Genomic DNA, 24,659 nt, shown 5'->3' with positions numbered 1-24,659 from the left:
GATTTGAAATCAATAACATAATTTAGGAGTGTTTGATGCAATTAACTCAAAATTCATAAAATAAAACTGATGTGTCCCTCTTTTCTAACGAGCTAAACCCATCTTTGTATAAAGAGACTAAATGAAACAATAAGAGTCATCATTCATACACATCTATTTCTCTAAGAACTTGAAGAAAATAGGAACAGAAATAGTATAAAAGAAAAATATAGCTTCTTCCTAGAAGGTAAGGGTTGAAGTTTCATGCCCCATGTCTTGCAATGGGATGGCTTTTTCCCCAGCAAATTTCATTCTCCAAGTCCAATACGAATATCATCAACGCTCCACTGGTTCTATCAATCAAATTCTCCCTTCTTACACAGTTCCCCAGGACTTTCATGGTACTACTCAATTTATCTTTTTGCTTTCATCTGATCTAGTTCAAGAATCAAATCTCAATCTACGGGAAATTTAATTCGATTCCTGTTTTTGGTTTTCTTGGTTGATTAATTACCATAGCTGTAGCATCGTTTCTGGGGAAGAGGTCAATTCCATTTCCAGGAAACTATGTGTGTGAAGTAACAAACATGGGGGATGATCTATCAGATGATGGTTCACAGGCAGGAGAAAAGAAGAGGAGGCTTAACATGGAACAAGTAAAGACATTAGAGAAGAACTTTGAGTTGGGCAACAGGCTGGAACCCGAGAGAAAAATGCAGCTGGCTAGAGCTCTTGGACTGCAACCCAGACAGATTGCTATTTGGTTTCAGAACAGGAGAGCTAGGTGGAAAACCAAACAACTGGAGAAAGATTATGATCTCCTTAAGAGACAGTACCAAGTGATCAAAGCTGATAATGATGCACTTCAAGCTCACAACAAAAAGCTCCACGCAGAGGTAATCTATTTATTATGATTAATCCAATGTATATTCAGTTATTTATAAGTTAATTAATGCGCATGTAGATAATGGCACTGAAAAGCAGAGAAGCAAGCGAATGTATCAACCTGAACAAAGCAACCCAAGGCTGTAGCAGCAACAGAAGTAAGAACAGCTCGGATGTGAAGTTGGATATATTAGTATCGGCAAACGACAGCCCGCTAACAAGTAGCAGATCAAGAACACTACTGTTCCATGCCGCATTGTCGAATTTAAGACACCATCACCATCATCAGCCACCCCAAATGGTTAAAGAAGACGTGTTCTGCACCACCGAGGATTAAACCGGGTTATGGCCATGGTTCGATCAACAACAACAGCATCATATCGATTGATTCAAGCTCAGTAAAAGTGGCCTTAGAAATCAAGAGAAGAATTTTCCAATTTAAAATTATATATTTGTTTCCTAAGTGAATTGCAGTGCAGGTTCATGGGCCATGAAAGAATATAGAAAGATGATTCTCTTTAGCTACAGATTTTTAATTATTGTTTCTTTCATCCCCCCTTGCTTTGAAATCATGTGTTTTTGTACTGTGGAGTGCATTGAAGTGAGTCCCTTATAATGATCATCTTAATTTTCCCCCTTTTTTTCCATCATTAATTGATCAGTACTAAAGGGTAAACGAGAATGGTGAACAAAAAATATCTAATCCTAAGTTTATATCTTATTTTAAAAATGATTGAGAAAAAAATTCGTGTAGCCCACTGGCCACTGTCATCAACTCTAACACCATCTTTCATTTTTGGTCCCATTTCTTCTTTCCAATGACAGATCCAAAGTAATTGTCAATGGCGCCCCGAAGCAATAAGTAAATATTGATGTAAATTAATGTGTTAGGCAACTAATTATCTTACTTTCTGGTAGCTAACCTGTGATACTCCTCATTCAATTATCATAAAAGCATCGCATAAAGTAATATATTAAGCGAATCATTAATTAAGATTACAACAAAAATACTCAATTAGTCTTTTGGTGCACTAGGATGGATATATATATTTACATATAAACCAAAGAAATCTTAATTTGGCACAAACAAGTTAAGGATGTAATTATAAATTAAACGCGACATTAAGCGCTTGTTTGTTTAGTTAAAAATATTGATTATTTAATTATTGTTTTTCTTATAGATCATGTGAAGAGATTTGAGATAATCTCTGGCAACATGCAGGCTGCACCTACCAGCATTTGGTTTCTAAAGTTTAACAATAGTATTTATATTTAATATATGAATAAGGTTCAAATTATGCGGTGTAATCTTTTATTTATTTTTACATAAATCTAAGATCGTTGAATCAATGTAAACAAACGATTGAGATTAACAATATGAAATGAGAAGATATTCACTGGAAAACAAATAAAGAGCTAATCTCTAGCTTCTATTTTCACTAATCTAACATTCAAAAATACGTATAAAACTAAAAAAATAGCTTTTATAAGTGAATTCTAATCCTTGATATATATATATATATATATATATATATATATATATTGTCGATGCCTACATCTATAAACAGATAATGAATCATACGATGTCAAGTGTTAAATGATTTAATTAATTAAAAATTAAAAAAAAATGTTAAAAAGTGTAGTGCCAAAATGCTTAAGAAAGTAATAGTTGGGATAAAGTTTGTTTAGAGGGTGTAACGCCCCGATTCTCAGGTTAGGAGTTAGGGCTAAATCGAGATAGAATTATTCAAACCATATAAGCTTGTGAAAAGTCATTGCCCACGTATGAATTGGTTAGGCTTAGGTTGAGCCCATTAGGGAACAAAAAGGGGAGTATCTTAAATTGAGGTTATTATAGGAATGACCAAAGTTGCTATTTGCCCCAAAAGTTTTGTAAAGGTTGATCCCAACAAATGGGATTATGTCACACGTTGGAACATGTCCCCTTCATCTTTGTCTTATTCATCTCTTCAAACTCATTATCTTATCTTCTCCATCATAAACCAATGTGATAACTTTGAAGGAAAGGATTTCCTTACTGAATCCAAGAAGGTAGTAATCTCTTTTCTTAGAGCTTTGTTTTAAGCCCTCCATCTCCACATTTGGTTAGAGAAGCCATTGAAGAGGTTTAATGGGGGTTTTGGGTTTTAAGAGCCTTAAAGTTATTCTAGCATGTCTTAATGTTTAGAAACCATGCTCTTATCTTTATTAAGGCCTTAGATGAGTTAATAAATCATTTCCATGGATTATTATAGTGAGAGATGTGGGTGAAGGCTCCAAAAGCAAAGGGAAAGGGTAAGAGGTGGTTGGTTGAGCCTTGGGTTATTTCTTCCGCCTCTAGGTGCAAGGTGGCACACTTCTAACCTTTCTTTACTCCTTGTAGATCAGCTGCGTTATTTTGATGTATGTTTGGGTATATGAACCATATGTGTGCACTTGGGGGTTTAAGCATGAAAACTAGAATTTGTTGTTATTATTGTTCAAAGTAAAAACCTTTCATGTTCCTTAAATACTACATAAGATTTAAGCACCATTGAGAGGGGTTTTGAAGGTTTTAGACGAGTAAAATAGAGTTTTCTAGGCAAAGGGCATCGGTGTTGTAAGAATAGTACTGATATTGTCGGTCGTGTAAGGGTAAAATTCAAATGGTTTATAAGGAGAGTATCGATACCCCATCAAGGAGTATCGATACTACTCAAGTGGTATCGATACTCGTGACCTTGATCAGAAACATCGAAGCCAATTTTGCTATCAATATTCATGGGAGTATCGATACTGAGGGTAGAGTATTGATACTCCCTATAGGGGTATCATTACCGAGGTATTTTTTAAAATATAGAAAGCAATTTTGGTATCGATACCCAAGTGGGAGAGTGTCGATACTTTTAGGAGTATATCGATACTGAGATAATTTCCAAAACATCAAATGCATTGTTGGTACCAATACTTGGGGAAGTATCAATACCACAGGAGAGGAGTACTAATACCCAAAGATGAGTATCGATACCATTGCGACTATTTAGGCCATAAGCCTATAGGGATAAAACCAAGGGGTTTAGTATGGGAAATCTTCTAATAAACTCACAAGTAGAACTCCTTAATTATTGTTTGATAACATAAGATATGAATGAGGTAAGATTCTATAAGACTTATTCCTTTGTCTGATGCTCAGGAAATGACGAGGACAACTGCGTCACTTGTATGACGATTGTGTGGTAGATTAGGGATTATTCGATATATCCAAATCAGTGTTGGGCACTTTAAACTGCATGTTGGATGAAGTGTCAATGCTAAGTGACCCGTCCATATCTCAAGTACTTTAGAGGAGTAGACTAACTGAGTGAGTTTTGATACAATATGACTCGAACTCAACTCGAGGTTTAAGAAAACACTGATGATCTGTGACTGAGGTCTCGCCTAAGGTTCTTTAGCAAGAAAAAAGGGGTGCGAGTTCTGTGATGTTAAGTGACCCCGAGCTATACCATGATGCTTACTTTGATTGATGTATTAGTGTGTATAATTGTTCATGACCATACTTGCAGCATGCTTATATGTTGAATGCATGTAGTATAGGAGGGTTATTTCTGTGGCACTAAGCTTTTGAGCTCAGTGTATGGAATGTGTTTCCATGCGCAAGTTCTTAGGTGCCAGTTCGAGGAGCACGTCGCCAGATTTAAGATTTCCAGACTTGATCATCTGCCAGAGCATGTCTCGAGTATTTAGTGGGCATGAACTGTCATAGATCCTAGATATTTATTCGATTTGTAAACTCTATTTTTGTACCTATATATATTGGAGACTATTGTTAGAAGCTCCTCTGTATTTCTAAATACTAATATTTTGTAAACATATTGTACTTTGGGTATTCATATCATGTTTGTATGTTAAATTGGTCAAATAATTTTAAAAAATGGTTAGCCACTTAGGTGGCTCCATGTGACATTCTAATTATCTAAACTTCGGGATTGATCGATTAGGGTGTATATTTAATGGTATTAGAGCATTAGGTTTTGTAGTTCATTGGACCTGTGGGTTATAGTTGTTAGGTGTCAATAAAGTACATGCCACTAGAGTTTTAAATTTAGTTAAATATCTAGAAATGGCGATATAAACTCTTCTTCTTTCTTGGAAAATCTTAGGTTATAGCTTATGATCCTGAACACAGTCAACAGGGCCATGAAGAGAGTCATTCCTATCTAGTTGGAGACATACGCGATGAGTTCGTTCCCGACTCCAAGGATGTGGGGATAAGTGAGGTGACATTTTTCAAAGACCTCACGCAGGAGTTGAGGCATATAGTTAGGGCTATCTTTAGAGCCTCTGCCACACCCCTTCTTCAGTTCCATCCCTAGTAACCTTTAGGAGTCCCCGATTGAGAGGCTCCACTACTACAAGACTATTATTTTCTTGGGTTTTGGTGATGATGACCCAATAGCCACCGATTAGTGGCTCCGTTAGACTCTTCCCACCTTACGTTAGCTACATCTTACCCCCGAGGGTAACCTTGAGTGCATCACCACCTTACTGAAGGGTGATATGATATATTGGTGGGAGACTATGGAGATGGCGTTAGAGCTAGAGTAACCAACTTAGGAGCTCTTCCAGTTAGAGTTCCAAGTGAAGTACATCGACGAGACCCATATCGATGACTTGAGAGATCGATTTCTACACCTAACCTAGGGTGACCGCTCCTTGTATGATTATGAGAGAGAATTCCTGCGCTTGAGGCACTATGCACTAGAGTTAGTAGCCACTGAGGAGGACTTTACAAGAGTTTCAGGGAGGGCCTCCATATAGACATCCTGACTCACCTAGTTGTTGATCCATCTAGGGTATTCACTGAGCTAACCCTCCAGGCAAAGTTGATTGAACGAGTTTTGAGAAGAAGCGTCTTTTTACATAATGGCATTATGGGGCAAGGTAGATGAGCCCTAATCACCGTCAGTTCATCTCAAATTGGTCAAGACGACCAGAGACTCCCGAGGGTTGAGAGACTTTTTTCCTCTTAGTCACACAGGTCTGGACAAGGTCTGAGCTACGGGTAAGGATCATAAGGTCATAAGAGGCTGCTAGCTTCAACATCAGTGATAAGCACAGGCGGTTCAGACATAACCATATAACCCTGACCTACAGATAATGTGGTAGGAGGCACTCGTGGGAGTGCCATATAGCTTCTAGAGCGTACTATGGTTGTGTGTTATTTGAGCACATTATCAGAGACTACCATAAGGTAGAGAGTGTGGCACCACTGATTATCCAGAGATTGGCTCAAACTATTCAGAATGATCGGGGATCCTATTAGCAAGGGGTTCAATTTCTAGACATTAGAGAAGAGGTACCTCCAGATCTATGGCTAGTCTTAAGGTAGGGTTGGCTCCCTCTAGTACATAGTCAGAGCTTAGGAGGACTGTGAGGCTGCTGGTGTCTTCTCATATATATTTACAGTTTTGGTATGCATGTTACTACTTTTGTGGATCTATGGTCAACACTCCTATATTTATTATGACCTTATCCAAGAGAATAATATCCTAGTTGAGGACTTAGAAGTCAAGGTTCGAGTTTTGAGTTCTCTAAGATTAGATGTGTTAGTGGATAAAGTCCACCGTAGGTGCTTGGTAGAGATTCAAAGACAAACCTTTCCTGCCGACTTGATGGAACTATCATTCTAAGAGTTCAATACAATACTTGGAATGGATTGTAACGCCTTGAATCCTAGATTAAGAATTTTAGGCTAACCCGAGGTAGGTTTTAAATAAGTTCGTTAGTTGCAAGGAAACCTTAGTCCAAGAATTTTTACGTCTGGGTTTGGGTTGAGCCTAATAAACTATGAAAAATGAATGTTTTTAGACTCAACATGAAATGGGAATGAAAAAATGAGAAATTAACCCATTTATTTGAATCAAAGTTGAACCCTATTAATCTGGGATGATATCACGAGAAGGGAAAGAGTTCCAAGGTTGGAGCCAAAGAGAAATTGATACTTCGTTGAGTTAAGTGCATTTTCAACAGTTAAGGATCAAGGTAACACGATTCAAACTTGTCCATACCACATGTAGATCATTATATGTGCATGAATTGGCTAGTTTAGTTCATAAATCATGCTAGAGTAATCCATGATAGATTCTATGTTTGTTGTTTGTAAGCAGGAAAAATGATTCCTTTTGACTTATAAGACCCTAAATAAGACTTTGTTAATGTTTACTGGTCATATGGAAGTGAATGGGTTGGACTTAGATACAATTTTGTGCCTAGAACATGGCACTTTGGGTCATTAGTATCGGTCTTAGAAGAACAATATCGATATTGTTCTTCGTGTAGTGTAAAAACAAGGGTAATTTGTGCGGGTAGTATCGATTATTCCTCAAGGAGTATCGATACTCGTGGTCTGGTCTCGATATCAAGGGTTGGTATCGATACTGGTGGCAAGTTTAGGATTCCAGTAGCCATTTTTGGTATCGATACTTATAGGAGTATCGATACCAAGGGTAGAGTATCGATACTTCCCCTCAAGGGGTATCGATACTAAGAGGGGGTGTATCGATACTAAGGTATTTCTCAAAACATTGAAGCCATTTTTGGTATCGATACTTAGGGTTAGTATCGATACTGAAGGTCAGTATTAATGCTATTGGGATAATATTGATACTATCGTTGATTTTTGGGCATATTGGTTCCTTTGATTTGGGTGTTTGGGTTTGGGTGTTCCGAGATCGTACAAGCTTCAAGTATTTAATACAAGTGAATAAAATTAAGTTAACTGAAAAAACACTTAGAAATCAAGAAAATTAGGGTGACATAAGATTGGCCTTTGTGTAATACTCAAGAAACATTCAAGACACCTGAGTTACTCTAGCATTATGAAGATCATTCTCTAATTGTGAAATATCTGGATATTGTCTGATCATGTACGCGTATGATGCACATAAATTTTAGATCATACCAAACTCTCAAGAGCTCGTATATGTGGATTCGGGATGTGAGCCTTTGATGCACGTAAACTTCTGATCTTCACCTTTAAACTCTCAAGAAGGCGTAGATGAGGGAGACAAGTTTCGATGAACGTAAAATTTTGACTCTTACCTTAAAATTGTTTCATCTCTAGATAGGCTGGTGTGTTGTTCGAGATGTACGTAAAATTCTTCCAACCACATTTCTAGGCCTATCTCATGTTTTTTGTGTTTTCTTATGCATATTTATGACTTTACGTACGTGTATGTTCATGTAATGGATGTATGTAGTAATGCATAGTTATTTTTCATGGCACTAAGCTTGTGAGCTTAGCATATGGAATGTGTTTCTGTGTAAAGGTTAGCAGGGGATCGACGAGGAGCCTATCATATCAGTACATTCCAAATCAGTTATTTTCAGAGTATGTCTTGAGTATGTTAGGGGGCATGTACTTATATGGACCTCGTATTTTTATGAGTCATAACTCTATTTTGATTTAAATTATTAGTTGTATTTGTACGTATTTGGAGACTCCTATAATTTTGTAAACAATCATTTATGGTATTTTATTTATGGTATGGTGCATGACTTATCAATGATTTGTAAATGTTTTAATGAAAACTTTAGGGTTGATCATTTCGATGGACCCATATGACATCGTAATCCATGGATCTTCGGGTTATATTGAATTAGGGTGTTACATGGATTAGTTATCCGAGCACGATGTGAGCCTAAGGTGTAGGGTAAGACAAAATTTGTAAATTAGATGCCACCAAGATCTTAATGGCAAGCGAGGAACTCAGTTGTACTTCTAAGATTGTTTCGACCTTAAAGGCCCATAAGTTGATAAACACGAGTTTATAATTATGTGGTCGACACTCTTGTTCCAAGTCTGATTTTAAAGGAGATCCGTGCCGTAAGACAATTTCTCAATGTTTTTCTAGAGATGTCGGGTTTACCACCTGATAGGGAACTGGGGTTTGGCATTGAAGTTATGTCTGGTTCAGCTCAAGTGTCCATTGCTCCCTACTACATGGCACTGAAAGAGTTAAAGGAGCTTAAGGATAAAATCCAAGAACTTATAGAGTGATGATTCATCCGACCAAGTATTTCACCGTCGAGAGAGCCTGTGTTGTTCGTAAATAAGAAAGATAGGTCAATAATATTGTGCTTTGACTATTTCCAATTGAACAATCTAACTGTTAAGAATCGATACCCACTTCCGAGGATCGATGATTTGTTTGACCAACATAAGGGACTAGAGTGTTCTCCAAGATTTATTTAAGGCCGGGTTACTACCAACTGAAAGGTAAAGAGGCTGGCATAGAAAAGACTGCGTTTAGGACCCGATATGGTCATTACGAGTTCTTAGTGATACCCTTTAGTCTAAATAATGCCCCATTCGTGTTCATAGACTTGATGATCAATACTTATATCAATTTTTAGTGGTGTTAATCAATGACATTTTGGTATACTCGCATTCAAAGAAGGAGCATGACCATTACTTCTGTATTGTACTCCAGACCTGATGGGAGCACCAATTATACGCCAAGTTCAGTAAATGTGATTTTTGGCTATCAGAGGTATATTTATTGTGTTATATACTACCCGTCGTAGGTATTCGAGTTTACCTTTAAAAGATTCGAGCTGATTTTTAGTGAGAGCCAACGAGAAATGTACCTACAGTGTGTAGTTTTCTAGGACTTACGGGTTACTAACATAGGTTCATAAAAGGGTTTTCCATGATTGTCGCTCCAATAACTAAACTACTGCAAAAAGGAGTATCGTTTATATAAGATGATAAGCACCAACAAAGCTTCGAGAAAGTAAAAGAGATTTTGACTCAAGCACAAGTGTTAACTTAACCAAAATCAGGAAATGACTACACCGTGTTTAATGACGCTTCACTGAATGAATTGGTTGTGTGTCAATGCAGGAGGGTGAAGTAGTTATATATGTGTATCGACAACTTAAACCGCATGAACATAATTACCCTACTAATGATTTGGAGCTTGCTGCTGTGATTTTTGCCTTGAAGATCTGGATCCACTATCTGTTTGGAGAGAAGTGTTACATCTTCACTAACCACAAGAGTTTGAGGTATTTGTTCACACAAAATGAGCTGAATCTGAGACAACAACGTTGGGTGGAATTACTTAAGGATTATGAATGTGTAATTGATTATCACCCAGGTAAAGTAAATGTATTAGCAGATGCCTTGAGTTGAAATACAATGTTCGATCTTCGAGTATTATTTGCACATTTAAATTTGATTGTCGATGGAGAGTTGTTAGCCAAGTTACAATTTGAACCCGAGTTAGTTAAGAAAGTGAGGGAACTTCAAAAGATTGATGGTCGCTTGTTAGCTAAGATTGAACAAACTCATTGTGATGTGGCCCTAGTTTCGAGCTAAAGAACTTCAATGTGTTGTATTTCTAATGACATTTGTGTGTCCCATCGAACAACGAGTTGCATGCCAAGATTCTTGATAAGGCTCACTGTAGTCCATTTTTGGTCCATCAAGGATGGAAAAAGATGTATCAAGACCTTCTTCAGTTATATTGGTGGTCGCATATAAAGAAAAAAATAATCAAGTTCATGTCTAGGTGTTTATTTTGCCAATAAGTTAAAGCAGAACATTAAGTTCCATCACGATTGCTCCAACCTATCCAAATTCCGCAGTGAAAATAAGATAGAGTAACTATGGATTTTTTTACTGGGTTACTAATGATGTGAAGAAAGCATGATGCCATTTGGTTAGTAGTCGACTGTTTAACCAAGTCTGCTTACTTTTTGTCAGTTCACATGGACTTCACCCTAGAGAGGTTGGCTATGTTGTACATATAGGAGATAGTGAGATTGCATGGGGTACCAACATCAATTATTTCTAATTGAGATCCACGATTTACATCGAGGTTTTGAAAAACACTTCATGAGGCTTTAGGTACCAGATTGCAATTCAATATTATTTTCCATTCGCAAACTAACAATAGTCCAAGCTTGTGATTTAGATCTTGGAAGACGTTCTTAGATGTTGAGTGATAGATCTCGAGGGTTGTTGGGAGGATCACCTACCATTATTCGAGTTTACATACAACAAAAGCTATCAGTCGAGTATTCAAATGGCTCCTTATAAATCCTTGAATGGAATAAAGTGTAGGACACCATTGTATTGGACAAAGCTTAGCGAGATGAAGATAGTGGGTCTCGATCTAATTGAAGAAGCTGAGGAGAAAGTCTGATTGATTCAAATTTGACTAAAGGAAGCTTTTGATTGGTAAAGATCGTACGTAAATTTGAAGCACAATGGAAGAAAGTGTAGGACATCTTTGTGTTAGACATAGCTAAGTGAGAGAAAGATAGTGAGTCCTGATCTAATTAAAGAAGATGAGGAAAAAGTCTGATTAATTCAGAGTCAACTAAAGGAATTCAGAGTCGACTAAATGAAGCTTTTGACTGGTAAAGATCATACATAAATTTAAAGCACAAGGACATAGAGTTCGAAGTGGTGACAAGGTTTTCCTAAAGGTGATACCTTGGAAGAGAATAATTTGGTTTGTTCACAAAGCGAAGTTAACTCCCGTTTTATTAGACCCTATGAGGTTCTTAAGAGAGTTAGAGTCGTAGCTTATCCACTAGTATTGCCATCGAATATGAAGTACGTCCATAATGTTTTTAATGTATCGATGCTTATGAGGTACCGTTCTAACCCTTCCTATGTCATTTCGCTAGAGCAAATCGAGGTAAGTCAAGATATGACATACGAGGATGAACTAATAAGGGGTTTGGATTGAAAGGTCAAAGAATTTAGAAACAAGTGGATTCTATTAGTGAAGGTCTGGAGGAACCATGGTGTGGAAAAAGCAACATGTGAGACAGAGGAACCTATGCAGATTCAGTATCCACATCTTTTCCACTCAGGTAAATTTTAAGGACGAAATTTCTTTTAGGACGGGAGGGTTGTAACACCCCAATTCTCGAGTTATGATTTCAGGCTAAACCGAGATAGAATTATTCAAACCTAATAAGCTTATGAATACTATTGTCCAAGTATGAATTGGTTGGGCTTAGGTTGAGCCCATTAGGGAGTAAATAGGGGAGTATCTTAAAGTGAGGTTATTATAGGAATGACCAAAGTTGCTATTTACCCCAAAAGATTTGTAAAGGCTGAATCCCAATAAATGGGATTATGTTACACACTGGACATGTTCCTTTTATCTTTATCTTATTTCTCTCTTCAAACTCATTCTCTTCTCCATCATAAGGCAAACTAATAACTTTGCAGGAAAGGATTTTCTTGCTAAATCCAAGAAGGTAAGTTAGGTAATATTTTCTCTTAGAGCTTTGTTTTAAGCCCTCCATCTCTATATTTGGTTAGACAAGTCGTGGAAGAGGTTTAATGAGGGTTTTGGGTTTTATGAGCCTTAAAGTGATTCTAGCATGTCTTAATGTTTATAAACCAAATTCTGATATTTTTTAAGCCCTTAGATGAGTTAATAACTCATTTACATGGATTATTATAGTGAGAGAAGTGGGTGAAGGCTTCAAAAGAAAAGGCAAAGGGAAATAGATGGTTGGTAGATCAATATGTGTGATTTTGATTTAGGTGTATGAACTATATGCGTGTACTTGGGGTTTAAGCATAAAATGAGAATTTGTTGTTATTCTTGTGCAATGTAGAAGCCTTTCATGTTCCTTAAGTAATACATAAGCTTTAAGCAGTATTTGGGGGCCTTATAGACACGTTGAGAGGGTTTTAGAAGGTTTTAAACTAGTAAACTATAGATTTTTAGGCATAGGGTATAGGTACTGTAATAATAGTACCAAGGCTGTCAGTCGTGTAAGGGAAAATTTTAAAAGGTTTGTAAGGAGAGTATTGATACCCCATCGAGGGGTATCGAAACTGCTCAAGTGGTATTGATACTCATATCCTAGTATTAATACTTGAGGCCTTGATCATAAACATCGAAGCCAATTTTGGTATCAATACTAATTGGAGCATCAATATCGAGGGTAGAGTATCGATATTCCCCATTTGGGTATCGATACCAAGGTATTTTTCAAAGCATCAAAAAGTAGTTTTGGTATCGATACTCAAGGGAGTATCGATACCCAAGTATGAGAGTATTTATACTCTCAAGAGAGTATCAATACTGAGATAATTTTGAAATATCGAATGCATTTTTGGTACAGATACTCGGGGAAGTATCAATACTAAAAGAGAGGAGTAAAGATACCCAAAGAGGAGTATCGGTACCATCGTGACTGTTTAGGTCATAAGCCTATTTGAGGCTAGAAGGGTGAAACCAAGGAGTTTAGTGCAGGAAACCTTCTAATAAATTCACAAGTGGAGCACTTTAATTATTGTTTGATAGCACAAGATCTTAATGAAGTAAGATTCTATAAGACTTATGCCTTTGTATGATGCTCGGGAAACAATGAGGACACCTGAGTCACTTGTATGATGATTGTGTGAAAGATTGGGGATTATGTGGATATATCCAAATCAGTGTTGGGTACTTAAATTTCTAGTTGGATGGAGTGTCAATGCTAAGTGACCTAGCCATATCCCAAGTAATCTAGAGGAGTTGACTAGCTGAGTGAGTTCTGATGCTATGTGACCCGGACTCAGCTCGAGGTTTAGGGAGAAGTTGATGATGTGTGACCCATGTCTCACCTAAGGTTCTTTAGTAAGTAAACGAGGGTGTAAGTTCCATGATGCTAAGTGACCCCGAGCTACACAACGATGCTTACTTTGATTGTTGTATTAGTGTGTACAATTGTTCATGACCATACTTGTAACATGCTTATATGCTGAATGCATGTAGTATAGTAGGGTTATTTGAGTGAAACTAAGCTTGTGAGCTCAACGTATGGAATGTGTTTCCATGTGCAGGTCCTTAGGTAGCAGTTTGTGGAGCACGTCACTAGATTCAAGATTTCCACACTTGATCATCCATCAGAATACATATCGAGTATTGAGTGGGTATGTACTTTCATAGACTCTAGATATTTATTTGAGTTATAAACTTTGTTTTTGTACCTATGTATTTTGGAGACTATTGTTGGGAGCTCCCCGTATTTCTAAAAACTTATATTTTGTAAATGTGTTACACTTTGGGTATTCTTATCATGTTTGGACGTTAAATTGGTGAAATTATTTTAAAAAATGGTTAGCCACTTAGGTGTTCGTGTGACATTCTAATCATTCGAACTTCGGGTTGGATTGAATTAGGGTGTTATAGGGCCACATGCATGGTATAGTTGGTTTGAATTCCCATTGAGTAGATATTTTTAATATATTGTCAAATATGTCAGCGAGAAGTTAGATAGCATGTGAGCAACAAAAGCATAAAAATGGTGATGGGAATAATTAATCAATTAATGGTGATTTGTAACATTAATTTGGGCAGCGTCAACTGCCTAAAATAATATTATAATAATCAAGCTTTGAGTTATTTAATCGAAACTAGATTTGGAAAGCTTTTTCTACCTATTCCCAACAAAAATAAACAAATTTATTTACGTTGTATACCCAAGGTCGAGGTTGATACTGATCAAGTATTCTCTGATTAGATAATATAATCGAAGTTAATTCATTAGAGAATGATTATTATTTTTATTTTTCACATTATTGCATTTTGTATTTAAAGCGAGGGTTTCCTTTTGCATGTCTTTTGGGACTCTAGCGATGACCCCACCCAGAGTTCATTGCATTTTAATTAACCTTAACCTTACCATATATTATTAACTTTTAAAACAAGGATTTATAACACAAATAAAAGTATTTATTAGCATGTTTAAGGTTAGAGTGTTTGACTTGTTTAGGGTTGAACAATGCTCAAAGACCAAAGAGAAAGAGAGAATGTAAGGTCCTATATAGATACATTTATGTACTGGTATTGAATCATATTCCAAGATGGGATTGGAGTTTCATTAGAGAACATTGCTGGCCCATGTAAGTGAGATTTTGGGTTAATATTACTTGTATCACCTCACTTTAATTTGAGTTTTAAATTAGGTTATGCTAATTTGAGGCATTTTAAATTTGAATTAAGCATATTTGATCTGAAATTTTAGTTTGATTTTCTGGGTTATAGTGAATGACATAACCATTTTTTAACAAATAATTAAATTTAAACAATAATCATGATTTTAATTTGAAAATTTTGGATTTCTCGTTTACTCTAAATTTCAGAGTCCCCATCGACCTTTGGGTTAGGTTGGTCGAATACCTAAAAAGACGTCTTTTAAAACCATTTAAAAAATCATTTTAAGACAAAAAAATTGGTTTGCATTTACCAAAGACTCATTTTAAAGAGTTCGGGAGTCGGTTACGCACGGGGAAGGGTGAGCACCCCCGCAACGCCCAAAATTGGTACCCTCGATTATACGCTGTATAAAATGATGGAATTTTACATTCTTGAGCTCAAGATTTAATCTACGATCCTTTTTATTTCTATGAATTTTGAAAAGAGTGAATTTAATTCTTTTAAAATACTCGACTCGATGAAGTCACTTAATTCACTCTATATAATTTAGAAGGATGTTCCCTTACTATGTAAATTAATAGAAATTAAAATCAAGTCATGTTCGATGTAATTTCGTTAACACATGACGTAAGACAATATTACCTTTAAAATTTAAAAAAACAAAAAACAAAAAAGGTGAATGCAATACATATGAATGCGTTAACAATAAACAAAGTATAAATAGAATAAAGAATATATTAATAACAAGAAAAAAATAAAAAATTAAACATAAATAAATAGGTAACATAAAAGGAGTAAACGATAAATAGAAAAAATTGAACATAAAAAATAATCATATGGAAACCATGGACATAATTTAACATAATAAGTATATAAATTTAACAAATAGCTATTTAAAACGAATAAAAATATATTGATTAACCAAGTAAATAACTACTAATCATGTCGGAATAATTTTATTTGAATAACCCTTAGAAGGGCATTTCAAGTGTTTGGAGCTCTTCCCTAGATTAGTCAAATAATTAATGATGTTTATGAACATTTCAAAATACTAAAAAACTTAATAAGAAAAAGAATTTATACGTACAGATAATAAAATAAGATGTTACTAAAAAATGAAATCATATATTTACACTAAATTAAATTTTTTCCTTAACAATTGAAATCAATAAAAAAGACTATATATATATATATAATGCGAGGACTAAAATGAAGCGATAAATAATATATGAACTAAAATATATGTCTTTACAAGTACAAATAGCCAATAAAAAATGGATGACCTAAGGACCTAATAAAAAAGAATAGTATTGATTGATCAACATTAACATAAATTACATCAGAATATAACTAAATTGACTTTAGTGATTAAAATAATTATGAAACAAAATTTAAAGGAATTTAAAGTCCCAATATGACAATTTTGAGTATGTACCCTATGATTAAAACGAAATGAGCCTCAAATTATTTGATGAAATCGGTTATTTACCCAAAAAATGCACATAAAAGGTGACTAAAATGAGAATATGTGAAAATAAAGGTTTAAACACGATAATAACACTATTCCAATTTGTGATTAAAAAGATAATTTAAAAAAATAGAAGGACTTAAATGGCCATTTCCCCACATTCTCGTACCATGTCAAATATTAAAGCAAACTTCGAACATAATGGAAAGTGACTAAAGATGGTCTCATGGTTTAGCTAAGAGAGGGGTGTTGAATGAAAAAGCTAGATGAAGGTCTCAGGGTTCTACATCATAGTCTGAGGTTTTGGTTACCAAGAACAGAGAGAGAAATAGAGACAAAGATGACAAGGGTAGAGACAAAGATGACAAGGGTAGAGATAAAAGCCAAATCAAGTCAAGATCGAGATACAAGAATCCTAAGTGTCATCATTATGGTATGAAATATCATATCAAGAAATATTACTGCTAGTGGAAGAAAGAGAATAAAAGTGGTGGTGATAAACACAATCAGAATGATGATGAAAAATCCGAACGTGTTGCTACTGTTACTTGTAATGAGAATTTTGTTAACCTAGCATGTGACGAGACTAGTTGGGTGATTGATATTGGTGCTTAACTTCATGTCACTTGGAGGAGGGATTTCTTCAAAACTTATACTCTTGGTGATTTTGGGCTGTTGGATAAGGGTAATGACGATTTGGTTTCGATTATTGGCATGGGAGATGTTAGCTTAGTGAGCTATAATGGAACAAAGTTAACTCTTAAGGATGCCAGACATGCACCAAATATCCATTCGAATTTGATTTCTAAAGAAAAGTTTGATGATAAGGGATTTTGTAACACCTTAAGTAAGGGGCAGTGAAAGCTGACTAAGGTTCGTTGGTTGTGGCTCGAAGAAAGAAGAGCTCGAATTTATACTTGATGAAGGCTTCTACTTCTCGAGAGACTCTGAATATGATAGTGAATGACAACTTAAATGAGTTGTGCCATAAACGACTTAGTCACATGACTTAGAAAGGGCTTAATTATTTAGTGAAAAAGAATTAACTTTCTAGATTACAGAATGCTACATTGAAGAATTGTGCCCATTGTCTAGCAGGAAAGCATAGAAGAGTTTCTTTTAGAAGTCTTCCTCCTTATAGAAGATCAGAGTTGTTAGAGTTGGTCTATTTAGATGTTTGTGGTCCAATAAAGGTAAGGTCACGTGGTGGTGCACTTTATTTTGTGACTTCCATTGATGATTCTTCACGAAAGTTGTGGGTCTACAATTTTGTAACACCCTCAGATCGATGTGAGTGACCCGATTTGATCCGACGTGTCACATTAGGGCTACCAGAGCGACCCACAATAAAAATCCAGGAAAAATTAAAATTTTTGTTAACACGTGTAAAATCATAAAACAATTTATAAATAAAATACAAGTTCAGAAAACCATTCATATATTACAAACAGAATTAAAATCATACAAGTTCCAGACTCAATATATAAAAAAAATCAAATGTGACCTACATACCCCTAATTACACATTATACCGTACTATGCAAGCAAAGCCGAAGGAACTCCCAATACTGAAGTTGTTAGCTGCACTGGATCGATTTTCTAAACTGAAATGGTGAGTAAAAAGTGATATTTGGGAAGCTCGGTAATACAAAACTACCCGATGATATTGAAGGACATGCATATAAATTGCAAGCATAAAATTTAATTATTGATTCAGGCTTTTATAGGTTTTTATGACGAGCTGAGGTTCCACTGCTATTTCTTCAAGTAAAATACATAAAGATTACAATTCAGAGGAAACGTTTAGAGGACCAGGTTCAGGATATTGAAAACAGACATCTAATGTGATCCCCCAAAAATAGAATATAATATAATCTTGGTTTAAAATAATAGTAGTTTATTTCAGTAAACATGTTTTTAAAATCAATTTAGTACCATCCACCCGAACACCGATATGCAGTTTCCTAAAAGTGTGAGCCTACCTAAGGGAATACCTTGGGGCCTTAGAGCCTACCCAAGGAATACCTTGGGGCCCTAGAGCCTACCCAAGGGAAGCACCTTGGGGCCTTAGAGCCCACCCAAGGGAACATCTCGGGGCCTAAAATCATACCCAAGGGTCACCTTAGGTCTGTAAGGATTTACCAATTTGATCAGAGCTTAAGCTCCATACTCCAACCTATCCATATAGTTTCCCAATAAAATAGTTAAAGTAGCAAGTAGTAATTTCATGATCTATACATTGGGCATATTTCATTTTGCAGTAAAATAAGTAACTAGTAAATCAATATATCAATCAGTAAAAACAATCGTAAATCAAACCATATATCAATTTATAATTTTAATATAATTAAAACAATCATATAGCACATAGGGAACACTAGAAGATTCAATTATTTTTCAAAGGTACTTGATCGTTATCAAGAAGGGAAAACGTATAATTTCTGTAGATTGATCGGATTTCAGATACGCGGTCCCTATAAAAAGATTCGATTACTAATGGATCTAACCAGACATTCAGGAATTGATGCTTTAGGACCATTTAGGATTTTAGGTGCATCAGAAAGGTATTTGAAAACCTTACATCATAATCATTTAAGGTCTAGATATATTTGGAAAAAGTTTACATTCATATAAATATATCAAGAGGGATTCCATTACTCGGTCTACTCGGGACATTTTTGACATTTTAATTCTTGAAGAATTCTTGGTTACTTAATCTAATAATGGTAAATGATGATTTACGATATCTAGGATTTATATTGAATTATCTGAATTTCGAGTCAGATTGGACTAATCAGATTCCAACAGTACAACACATACCAATAATTCAGACCGATACCCTTCACAATATTCTCTTCTTAATACTTAATTACACTAGTAGAACCGATCACATTAAGAATCATCATAGATTAGTTAAAGAGATGGAATAGTATTTCGATGGTATTATTTATTTTTGTATTGTATCAGTATAAAAAAAGCTAGGCATGCCTTGGTCGTGGTCTATGACCTTTAGAGACGATACAATATTTAAGTTTATTGGTATTTCTAGAATTTATCCAAAGACATTCACAGATCCCAAGTCATTAGGATATTTAGGTCACTTCAACATTCGAGGTTACTTCGGTCATCTTAGAGTTCAAGGTATTCTAATCTTTTTAGGGTTTAGGGGTATTTTAGTAATTTGAATATTGGAGGTTATTTTAGTTATTTCACAGCTCGATGACATTTTGGTAATTCTTTTCAATCCAAACATATGCATTTTTCTGGTAATTTGGTCAAGTATGTCTTTTCTGGGTTATTTTTCTCTTTCAAGGGCAATATTGGTCTTTTTACAATACAAGGGCATTTTTGTAATTTTACTCTATTGAGCTATTTTTTTAATTTCTTAATCAAGTATTCACTGTATTTAACCTTTAAAGAAATTAATCAGAATTTTGGATCCTGAGGTCAATTTATTTACTAAGTAATCACTGAACTTAGAATTATTTCCGATCGGTTTACCGATTTCTTTTACGAGTCATCTGAGTCTTATACATTGTTATGCCTTTATTCTAAATTTAGTTTGAGTCTAATGATAATTAAATACACCTAATTAATCAATCATTTTCATTTATTCATTAACCAAATATCAATAAGTTCTGAAAATCACAAAAAAGGTAGTAGAGTGTTACCTTAATTTATGAGCCATATCGGTTAACTAATTAGACTCCATTTGATCACTATCGAACTTTAATTCCATGTCCCATAATGTCTATGATACATGGAAAAACCAATTACATTAGAAACAGAACTTAAACGTGAAAATTTATATTGAATCGGGAGATAAAATGCCAAAAAACAACTTACTGAGTTCAAATTTGGCAAAACGGACTTCGGATTGAGACTGGTAACGTCGAAAAACATAAAATATGAATTTTTAGAAATTTTGACTTTTTGGTCAAAGCCAACGATCAATGATCAAAATCAACGGGTTTGGTCAACGGTCATGTCAATGTCAATGAGTTAGATTGGTTTGGATTGATTCAGGCTAGTTTGAGTTGACTCGAATCAGTTCTGGGTGGTTCCAAGATAGGGGAGGTGACCCACGTATATACAGCGGTGCGAGACGATGCGTGACGGTGGTAACTAGGTCGGTTTCGATGATTCAATCACTCCAAATGCATTACTACACTACAAGCAACCAAAACAACATAAATAACGAGCCAAAACCACGTGAGGCAAATAGATAAAAAATTGATGATGGTGGAACGACCCATTGGTTGGGTTTCTTCTCGGAACAATGCGAGGAGTTCAACAACATAGGTGGTGAGGCAAATAGATAGTCGGTGTGCCTAGAAATCGTAAAAAATTGGATGATAGTTTTGGGTTTCCGTTGAACCTTTAATGAGCTCTCCACGACGAAAGGCAACGAGGCTTGGTGAGTGGGTCATTGGGTTATTACCGGATGAGGGAGACGCTTCCACGGGTAAGGGCGATGACGGTCACCGGTGAGTCATGGACGAGATAGATGATGGGTCCTTCGAGTGTCCCTTCCTTGTTTTGCGATGAAGAACTACCGATCTAGGTGTTTACTGGTAGGGTACAGGGTCGCGAGACAATGGCTATGCTACTGGAGGTGGCGATGTACTACACCGCTGGCCAGAGACAAATGAACAGTGTTAGGGTACGTCGATGAAGAACATGTTTGGGGGACGATTTTGCAAAGGCTAAAACATTGGGGTATTTTTCTAATGGAAAAAGGGCATAAAAAATTATCTAAAAACTTAAAAGGTATTTTGAATATTTTAATGCCAAACAATGACTTATCCTAATGGTAGAGGCATGGTTATCCATGCTACAACATGATTCAATTCATTTTTTTAGCCAAATAATGATGTAAAAATCAGGCTTCAAGTCCATAAACTATTCATAGGCCTATAAAACAACTCAAAATTTGACAAAATTTTACAATTTAATCCCTCGAATTAAAATTAAAACAATTTAATTTGAGCTCTAATTATTGGGGTTTGACAATTCTCCTCTCCTTAAAAGGAATTTCATCCTCGAAATTTGCCCAAGTCAAAGAAATGCAAAAACTTAGCTTTCATCAATTCTTAATCTCTTAGGTAGATTTTACATGACCATGATTCCTCTAGTGAACCTTAACTAACAGAATAAACCTTAACCAATATAATACGTTTACTCATCATAACGATTCCTTATCATAATTCCAAAACCTGAGTGAAATTCTCCTTGTACTACCAATCAGACCTTAATAATTAATTCTAAACCAGTAAAACACTTGCATACCTTCAATGCAATATGCAAACATAATTGTTTTCTTTTAGACTTAACAAATTCCTCGAGATTTACACTTTTAAAAATTACACAATACTTATCCTTTAATCTCATATTGACCAAATCATTGAGGCAAGAGGCTCAACTCTTTTCGATTTTCAATCTCATAAAATTTGAAAAAAAAATAATTCTAAGAATTCTTCAATTCAGTTCATCAATCTAGAACTTTATAGGGAAAATCACCTTGTCAAAGCTTCGACAAAATACCTTGCTCTTCAATCCGATTGAGTAACAATACTTAATCTCGAACTTCACTTATAAGGTTTTGCTACGAGCTTATCATCACAGAATGTTAGGGTAATTCAAATTCAGGTCGGGAGTCCAGTCAGAATTTCAATCAAATAACATGTACATTACTCGCGATGCACTTTATAGAATCTGGATGAATATTGATAATATTCTTCTACGCACAGGTCAAACCCTAATGGATAGAATACTTGCTTATACTTATTACAAATATAGGACTCAACACCAGAGTTCCGACTCAGAAGAGTACATTTATAATCTAGGGGCATGTACTGACCAAACACCCTATGTCAGTCGGTTGATCGGTCTACCCAAAAAGACTCAACTCAACCTAAGCTCTGATACCACTAAATGTAGCACCCTCAGATCGATGCGGGTGATCCGATCTGATCCGAGGTGTTACATTAGGGCCATCGGAGCGACCTAGAGTAAAAATCCAGGAAAAATTAAAATTTTTGTTAACAAGTGTAAAATCATAAAACAATTTATAAATAAAATAAAAAGTTCAGAAAATCATTCATATATTACAAACAAAATTAAAATCATACATGTTCCAGACTCAGTATATAAAAAAATCAAATGTGACCTACATGCCCCCTAATTACACATTGTATCATACTCTGCATACAAAGACGAAGGAACTCCTAATACTGAAGTTGTTAGTTGTACTGAATCGATTCTTTTAACCTGAAATAGTGCGTAAAGAGTTAGCTTTGTGAAGCTTAGTAATACAAAACTAACTGATGATGCTAAAGGACGTGCATATAAATGGCAAGCATAAAATTTCATTATTGATTCATGCTTCTATAGGTTTGTGATGAACTGAGGTTCCACTGCTATTTCTTTAAATAAAAGACATGAAGCTTACAGTTCAGAGGAAACATTCAGATGACCAGGTTCAGGAAATTGAAAACAGATGTCCAGTGTGTTCCTTCAAAACCAGTATAAATCTAATCACAATTTAGAAATAATAGTAGTTTATTTCAGTAAAGAGGTTTTTAAAATCATTGTATTACCCTCCACCCAAACACTGATATGTAGTTCCCCAAAAGTGTGAGCCTACCTAAGGAAATACATTGGGGCCTTAGAACCTACCCAATGAATACCTTGGAGCCTCAGAGCATACCCAAAGAAAGTACCTTGGGGTCTGAGAGCCTACCCAAGGGAATACTTCAGGTCCTAAAAGCCTACCCAAGGGTCACCATAGGTCCATAAGGATTTACCAGCTAGATCAGAGCTGAACCTCATACTCTAACCAACCCAGATGGTATCTGATAACTCCGTAACAAGGTCACATTTTGGGACCTTTTCACTTAAGTTATTGAATGTCTAAGAGCTCATTTAGGACCATGTAGATGCATTTAGTTGCATATGGTGGAATTTGGTTTGCCACGACATTTTATTTTTTTAAAGCGGTGTTGCCTTATGTGAAAGGTCTTATTTGATGATGTGAATGAATTAAAAGAAAGGAAAAGAGGAAAGGAAATCCCGTGACATAAGGAGATTGCTGAGCAAAATGAAAATGCCAAGTTGGATTGGCATTTCGAGAGCGAACAAAGTAAAAGAAGATATTTTTGAGCCAACTGTCTCCTACTCTCCGAGATCTCTGCCCGAGAAATCTACCTTGAAGATCAGCCTAGAGGGATCGATGCTGCAACAGCCGGTCCTACTGATGACGCCGCCAACTCTGCAGATCTTGTCTGTCATTGGGCCTCTGCAGTGGGATCATGCCTAGTACTCAGCCAGCAACCCAAGCTGGATCATAGCCAACTTTTCCCGACTCCCAAGTAATTTAACTATGGTTTTGGGGTATCCTAGGATAGTCAACACCAAGTCCTAGGGTTAATTTTCCCCTATAAATAGAGGATGAAGCCACATTGAAAAAGACTTTAGTTTGACTCTAATTTGAGCTAAAAAGTTAGAGAGAGAATGTTTCACCTTTCTTTGTCAATCCTACTTGTCGTGGCATTTTTTTGTGACAAGCTTGAGGGAGTGGAGTTCTAATCATCCGAGAGGAGCTAGTTCGCTGAGGGAAGTTCTTGGTGGCTGAGGGAAGCTCTGGCAATGCACGTCGAAGGCTTTTTCTCCTACCTTTAGTTCTTTGCTTTCACATTTTGTTGTTGGGTTGTAAGGAACGAATGAAACTTGCTTTGTGCTTGTTTATTTCGAACCCCACCATGAACTAATCCTATTTGGTGGGAGCTCATTTTGGATGTTTAAGTTTTATTTCAATGAATGATTGCTTTTTATATGCTATAATCTGTTTTGTTTATGATACTTAGTGCCTTAAGGTTGTAGGAGCTACGAGAGTAGCCTTTGGAGCTGCGAGAGTAGCCTTTCTTTAGGAGATTCTTAGGGTTCAAGAGAATACCTAGGTAAAATATCCTTAGTGTTCGAGAGAAACTAGGAAGGAACCACATAAGCAAGGGGTTCTAGGTAGTAACTAGGCCTAATGCACCTTAGAGATATGGTTGGGATTTCATTCGACTAAAAGGAGTTGTGCATGAACGATAGGTTAGATGTTAATTCTGCTACAAAAAGGTATTTCCGAGACATATCTTGTTATCTGGACTAATAAGATCATTGCAGGGGCTTACGCCAATCGGTTTTGCCAGGGCATTTTCAATCTGTTAAGTCCCTTACTAGAGATAACATAGGGCACTTTAGGAGACTTTATCGGGCAGAAGAGGCACATATATTAAACCATTCGGAGAAATAGACTTAGATTTTCCTAGTGACTCATATCACTCATTCCCATAGCAGCTTGTCGTATGAGAAAGATAAAGTCCTATACATTAAATCCAG

General features: G+C 35.8%; 1 protein-coding gene across 1 annotated transcript; it reads left to right on the top strand.

Moving 5' to 3' along the window:
• The first annotated feature begins 235 nt into the window (after positions 1-235).
• Positions 236-1,244, top strand: LOC120143784 (homeobox-leucine zipper protein ATHB-13-like). The gene is made up of 3 exons (XM_039158019.1): positions 236-380; positions 499-875; positions 944-1,244. Exons 1-3 carry the CDS (start codon positions 251-253, stop codon positions 1,199-1,201), a joined length of 765 nt encoding a protein of 254 aa, XP_039013950.1. The 5' UTR covers positions 236-250; the 3' UTR covers positions 1,202-1,244.
• Positions 1,245-24,659: the final 23,415 nt, after the last annotated feature.

This window comes from Hibiscus syriacus, unplaced genomic scaffold (genome assembly GCF_006381635.1).
Source record: "Hibiscus syriacus cultivar Baekdansim isolate YM2019G1 unplaced genomic scaffold, ASM638163v2 tig00110864_pilon, whole genome shotgun sequence".
Lineage (NCBI taxonomy): Eukaryota > Viridiplantae > Streptophyta > Magnoliopsida > Malvales > Malvaceae > Hibiscus > Hibiscus syriacus.
This window is presented reverse-complemented; position numbering and strand designations above follow the sequence as displayed.